This window comes from Sinocyclocheilus anshuiensis, unplaced genomic scaffold, assembly GCF_001515605.1.
Source record: "Sinocyclocheilus anshuiensis isolate Anshui unplaced genomic scaffold, SAMN03320099.WGS_v1.1 scaffold1484, whole genome shotgun sequence".
Classification (NCBI taxonomy): domain Eukaryota; kingdom Metazoa; phylum Chordata; class Actinopteri; order Cypriniformes; family Cyprinidae; genus Sinocyclocheilus; species Sinocyclocheilus anshuiensis.
Window position 1 is genome coordinate 6251 of NW_015537989.1, and position 7370 is coordinate 13620.

A 7370-nucleotide genomic window follows, 5' to 3' on the forward strand; every position below is an offset into this window, starting at 1 on the left:
CTCTTTCTTTGCAATATGCATGCAACATTATCAGTGATATGCAGAGGCGGACAATCCAGAGGTCAGAAAGTAAAAGTCCTGCCATATGTTTATTCCACCCATGAACTCAGCAGCTGATTTCACCAGAGGAGGAACCAAGTCATTCCTTTCAAGTCACAAGCAAGTCTAGAGTCAAATCCCAAGTCCTCAAAGAGTTAAAGTTAATGAGATAATTAAGTGACTAATTAAATTATGATTGTGCGTTAGTGATGAACATCTGCTGTTAGTTGGGCTCTTGACCCTTGACTCTTGTATTAGTTATCTCTCTCTAACACTGCATGAGGTGTTGTAAAGCAGAGAGATCAGTGCTATGAAGTGAACAGCTATTAGCTCTATATATATATGATGAGATAATCATCATGAGGTTACATTGTTACAATCAAATTACCTTATTTTTCACTTTTATTTTTAGGTTTTACTAAATCAAACCTGTAAAACTACAGCTCACAGTGAACAACTATTAGCTGTATATATATATATATATATGATAAGACAATCATCATGAGGTTACATTGTTACAATCAAAATAACTTATTTTTCACTTTAATTTTTAGGTTTTACTAAATCAACCCTGTAAAACTACAGCTCACAAGCAATGTATTGCTCTATTAGTTATTGTGACTAAAAGTTTAGGCTATGTGATATGATATAATGTAACATTTTGACACACACAGACACCAAGAACCAGCATATGAATCTCAACTATGGTGATAATCAACAAAATGTTTCATGCTGCAATGCATGCTGGGTAACACCATAGTAAAAACTCCCATCATGCACTGCAGTATGAATAATTATTGTCACCACTGTTGAGGATCATATGATAAGTGTTCATGTCTAAAAGCCTGGGCTGATACACTTCTTTTTTTTTTTTACATTGCAGTATTATGGTGGCATTTGTTTAATATGATTTTTTTATTGCATTTCTGTAATAGCTGAACAGCAGTGAATAAACCAAAACGAGAAACCACGTTATGATGTTCATTCATTGTGGTTCATAAGCAGAAAGTGTAAGCTAATCTATTACTTCAAGATGTGATTCAGCAATGCACAATGTTTGCTGTGAGACAATAATGCAATCACTTAGAAGTAAATTATTTTGAACTCTTAAAAGGGTCAAGAGCCCAACTAAAGCAAACCTTGACCACAATAATGGTGTCATCGTGTTATTTATTTATTTCTTTCTTATCTTGACCAATAAAACAACATCTAAATCTCTGTCAATTCTCAGTAAGAGATTCTGCAGACATAAAATTAAGTCAATCTGGTTAGTAATGAGTGGAGCTGGTGATGCTGTTTGTGGAGTTGTTTAATCAGATCTTGAGAGATTTAATATTTTTTTTCCCAGTTGATTTCATCTAAGGCTGTGGCTGAAGTCAGGTGTAGTTCTTGTGTTTCTCTTTTCTTCAGTGATTCTGCTTGTTAACAGCAGGTGTTCATCACTAATGCACAATCATCATTTAATTAGTCTCTTAATTATCTCATTAACTTTAACTCTTTGAGGACTTGGGATTTGACTCTAGACTTGCTTGTGACTTGAAAGGAATGACTTGGTCCCGTCTCTGATCTCCTGGCTGAAAAACTGTGCTAATTAGCAAATCCAGGTGATTGGAACAAAATACTGTGGAGAACTTTTACTTTCTGAACCTGGATTTCACACCTCTGGTGGTATGTATACATTTATATTGAAAAGTTATGAAGTATTATATAGAAAAATTACTGTAGTGTAAAAAGCAACTATACATTTTTTGTATTCTTAATGTTCAAAGATTATTATTGAAATTAGACAATTATAAAACAGATATTGTTTAATAAGTACAGCAAACACTGTAAAATTTAAAAGTTACATTTGTCATATGTTTATATTTATGTTAAAATACATTAATTTTTTCTATTACACTCTTAAAAATAAAGGTGCTTCAAAAGGTTCTTCAAGCGATGCAATAGAAGAACCATTTTTGGTTCCACAAAGAACCATTCAGTCAAAGGTTCTTTAAAGAACCATCTCTTTCTTACCTTTTTGTAATCTGAAGAACCTTCTTTCGCCACAAAGAACCTTTTGTGAAACAGAAAGGTTCTTCAGGTCTTAAAGGTTCTTTATGGAACCTTTTAGACAAAAAAGTTCTTCTATGGCATCGTGAAGCACCTTTATTTTTAAGAGTGTACTTTCCTTTTAAACATTCCTTTCATGTTCCTCTTCTAGTTTAACAGCATGGAAACAGAAGTGATCAGTATTCATAGGTTTTCACAGACCTGTACGTGTTGAAGTCATTGTTATTGCCGTCTCTGGTGTTTCTCCTCCGTCTTCTCTCTGAGCTGCACAGAGTCAAAGTGCTGCAGCTCCTGCTTAAACCAGTCACATCCTTTCATTCAAACCATGATCACGTGACTGAAGTCTTCCTGAGAGCTTTTAGTTTCGCTATTGATTTGCTGAAGATATGATTACATTTATTTTACTTTAATCTCTCAAAAACACAAAGTACAGAATGGTCTGTGAGAACTTGATACTTGTTTCTTGATGTTGACATTTAACTGGAGTTCTCCTTTAAAAATAGCTTTCTGAAACTGTTTATACAAACATTGTACAGATCATATGCTGCATATACACTGTGTGACTACTAAAATCATTTATAAATCAAAACATACTATGCCAGTATGTATGTACCTTGATAGACAATTCATTTCTACACTTTTAAATAGTTAAACAAGTGTGGAGGGTCTATGCTTATTTCCTCAGTTTTTTTTCTCTTGCAGCTTTTAAATACACGCAGCTAAAAATTGCAGATGCCACTTGAGAGCGCTAATAACACACACTTGAGTAAACCTTGGATGTGAGGTCAATTCTTGTTCTTGTACACTTGCTGTGACTCTTGCACTTACATACTACAAAAATACAAAATAAGGAAAGGACAGGACATGGCCAAGTATGGTGTCCCATTCTTGAAATCTGTGTTCTTGCTCAAGGGTCTCACCTCAGTCATGGTATTGAAGATGGGAGAGAGCGCTGTTCATTCACTCCACCCACCTACAATCCCTGCCGGTATGAGACTCAAACCCACAACCTTTGAGTAACAAGTCCAACTCTCTAACCATTAGGCCACAACTGCCCAACAAAAATAACAAAACATTCTCCAATACTTGTAAAACTGAATTTAAAAACATTTTGAGACAAGCACACAAATATTTGTACTGTTTGTACCAATTTTTTATATGAAAAGATTCAAAGTTATCTAAGGGCTTTGTAGGGCAAACGTATTATGAGGTTCTCTGAGATGGTACATTTAAGCAACTAGTTATCAGATATATGGAAGGCTAGTTTGCTAACACTTCTTATGATAGAATAGAAACATAAAGAAAGCCAACATACAAAGACTATTCGCAAATATATTTACTTAAAGTTTCTTTGTACATCACAGACGTAAATTCAGATAATAGCATTATTATATCAACAATCAAACTTTTTTCATTTTTTTTTACCTTAACATTAGAAAGCAGTGGATGGTGGAGTTTATTTATATGAAGTGGAGAGGGACTGATCTGTAAGGATGATTTCCTGCTAAGACAGAACACAAAATCAAACACCCTGCAATAAAACAATAAAACTCACTAATCTGGAAATATCTCAAAGAAAGAGCAAACAACACTGCCTAAAGCCTTCTACACACTGCACCATTTTCAGCTGTCCCTGACAAAAGATTGCCATCATGAAACAATCGTGGTGATTTCTGTGATCATGGCTCCTAATCGGTGGTCCTTTGTCGTACAGTGAGAGAGGTTCAAAGACAGCTGTTGTCACTGTCTTGCAAAGATAGCCTACGGTCATTTTCTGAGAGAGTCAGAAATTCAACATGATCATCGCACAGTGCGTTTGCTACGACCCATGTTTACTGACCAGCCAATAAAAATGCGACATGGCGCTAAAACATAAAACTGCTTACCTCAAGCTCTTATTCTTGCCTCTTCCTCACTGCTAAAGTGTGCTTTGTCATGCTTTTAGTTTACCACTAGCACATGCTGATGAGGTTTTATTCTTCTATAGAAATGTGCATCGTAGCCTATGAGTCAGTAGGTGTCATCGCACAGTCTACATGCATGCCATACCCAAGTTTATTAGATCCATGGCGAATAGTGTGAAAAGCAATTACCTTACAGGATTGCTAAAATCATGCAGTGTGTAGAAGGCTTTACCCAAACTTCTCCCATTGCTTATCCTGAACTCTCCTCTCCCCTTTTCCTCTACTTCTCCACCAGGCTCAAGTCATTTTAGCTACATTAACACTGCGAGCCTTAGTTTTCAGTTCTGATTTTTGCTCAGACCTGATTTTTTTGTATAGCTGTTTACATTTTTGTTTTAAATTTGGCTGATATCAGATTTCCAGTGTGAACAGATCATGGTTCTGACCTGACCCGCATGCATAAAAAGACAATAGATAATGTAAAGCTACGTCACGCCGCGTTGCATGCTGGGGCGCCGCCGCCATTCTGGGAGGATCAACCTCTGCTACAAATGCTGAAATTAATATGGAGACCTGCTTATCTTGATTTGTTTTGGCCTTGAAGTTAAATATTCACGTTCTTCATTGTATCGTTTGCAGGGAAGAGAAGCTATTTTATCACTTCTTGTGATAATTTGATTTTTTAACTCAAGTTTTGTAGAATTTCATTCACAAAGTTGATCTGATGACCGTGAAAACAGTGTCGCCAGCTGGACGCTCGCTGCTGCTTCAGCCATCAAATGGTAGAATATCCAAATAAAAGTGTGTTCAACAAGCTGACAGAAGTCCATCCATTTCTTTGTTGGAAGCGTTTCAATGACGAAGTATAATTTATTGTCATTGTAAATATTCATTTGTCCATGGCCACGGAGGAGAATCAGAGATTGAGGGCACATTCACCGGACAGACACGAACACACTGTATTTTTTGTATTTATTTAAACAAATGACAACCAAAATAAACACCCTGGAAGCTTGTGAACAGTTTTGTAGCATTTTAAAATGCTGGTTTAATGTACTAAGACAGTGATGCTAAAAGACATGCAGATGAGGCAAGAATATTAATGCGACACATTGAATTACACGTGAAACATTTTCCTCCCTTTAGAAAACTATACAAAGGAAAACGCTTAACATGGCTTATATATTAAGACAGACAGTTAAATTTAAAGTCACATAGTATTAGTAAGGTGTGTACACAATGTACTCTTTTAATATCACTGTCCTGTGTGCTTTAAGCCTCGTCTTTATATGAGAGGAAAACACATAACGTGTAAATAAACGCGTTGTGTTGATATTTAGGGCTCATATGAGTATGTGCCAGGGCTGGCGCTAGCTATAGTCAGAGCAGGCGATTGCCTAGGGCCTCGGGCTTTGAGGAGGGGCCTCCATAACCGTGGCATCCCCTATATGCTAGTCCACCAGTCAAGACGGGCAGCAAATTCTAGCCTCATTGTTCATTGGAAACAGTTGAATTGTCACTCATCTGTAATTAAACCAATTAATGTTGCAGTTTCAAAGCGGGTCCCGCCTTCTGAATGTCTGCGTAACAAACGCATCCATCAGGTGCTGCGAGCTGTGCGATGCAAACGGCTAAAGGCTGATTTATACTTCTGCGTCGAAACTACGCCGTAGGTTGTGTATAGTACGCGCAGGCTACAGCGTAGCCTGACGTGCACCTCTCCAAAAATATCGCAGTGTGTCAATTCTACATGGACCGCAAGCACAGTGATTGGTCTGCTATAGTACCCTTCCTTTGTATGTATTTAGAGAGCCGCGTCTTGCAGCCCTTGAACACAAAATTAAGTTTTGCCTCTTCTTGCTCTTGAACCGACAAATACATAAATTATAACAATACATAAATTATGTGATAATACCTGTCTTTGCCAGTATCCTCGAAAAAACATTTATCGGTAATGTCCTCAGGGAAAATAAACAGTTGAGAAAGATATCGGATGTGCATTATATTGGATGCATTGTCTCTTAAAGTGACCGTCCGTGCCTAATTTACTAGCTGCTGTCTGTGTACTTAATTTAATTCAAGAAAAAAGGGAGAAAATCACTCACTGCTCTTTACTGAATTAATTTGTAGTTTTAATCACCTTTATTTATATAGCGCTTTTAACAATACAGATTGTGTCAAAGCAACTTTACAGTATTTAAATAGGAAATTAGTGTGTCAATAATGCAAAATGACAATAGTAAACACTCAATTTTCAGTTAAAGGCAGTTCATCATTGAATTCAGTGATGTCATCATCCAGCTCAGTTCAGTTTAAATAGTATCTGTGCAATCAAGTCGACGATATCGCTGGATATTAAGTGTCCCCAACTAAGCAAGCCAGAGGCGACAGCGGCAAGGAACCAAAACTCCATCGGAGACAGAATGGAGAAAAAACCTTGGGAGAAACCAGGCTCATTCGGCGGACCAGTTCCTGTTCCTGTGGTCTTGTCCCGGTGGCTATCTAGGAGACCAGGTCTTCACTGGGGATCTGTCTCTGGGGCTCATCTCAAAAGAGTAATTAGCAAGATTTTAAAATATATATGATGTTTAATAGTGAGCCAGAGCAGTGTTGACAGAACCGGGCTAATATGGTCATACTTCCTGGTTCTAGTAAGAACTCTAGCTGCTGCGGGCGATTCTATGATTTTCATTTTAGGGGTGACTAATAGGGATGGTTTACTAAACTTATTGCAGTATTCCACTGTATTGCTTAGATAGGTAACATTTGAGTACTGAATAAGCCTTCCTGATCTCACACACACACCTGTTTATTGTAGTTACAAACGTCATTTTAGGGGGGCTATAGCCCCCCTAAAAGTGGCCTAGCAACGCCCATGCAGAGCAGCCATCGAGTCTTAGACAGTGTGCTAGGTTATTACGTGCAGAGTTTTTAGGTCCTATAATTAACACATCTGTTTTTTCAGAATTTAGCAGTAAGAAATTACTCATCATCCAGTTTTTTATATTTACTATGCATTCCTTTAGTTTTTCAAATTGGTATGTTTCACCGGGCCGCGAAGAAATATAAACAATGTTTTCTAGTTTTCTAGAATGTTGTGGTCAATAGTGTCGAATGCAGCGCTAAGATCCAGTAACACTAATAGAGAGATACAACCACGATCAGATGACAAGAGCAGGTAATTTGTAACTCTAATGAGAGCAGTGTCAGTACTATGATACAGTCTAAATCCTGACTGGAAATCCTCATAGATACCATTTTTCTCTAAGAAGGAATATAGTTGTGAGGATACTACCTTTTCTAGTATCTTGGACAGAAAAGGGAGATTTGAGATCGGTCTGTAATTAACTAGTTCTTTGGGGTCAAGTTGTGTTT

General features: G+C 37.2%; 1 protein-coding gene across 1 annotated transcript in view; it reads right to left on the minus strand.

Annotated features, from left to right (window-relative positions):
* LOC107674981 (S-antigen protein-like) overlaps window positions 1-2311 on the minus strand; it is an 8514-nt gene extending 6203 nt beyond the window's left edge. The window contains exon 1 of the mRNA XM_016469160.1: window positions 2293-2311. Coding sequence (XP_016324646.1) covers window positions 2293-2311 — 19 coding nt within the window. The remainder of the gene's footprint in view (window positions 1-2292) is intronic.
* Between the last annotated feature and the right edge of the window lie 5059 nt (window positions 2312-7370).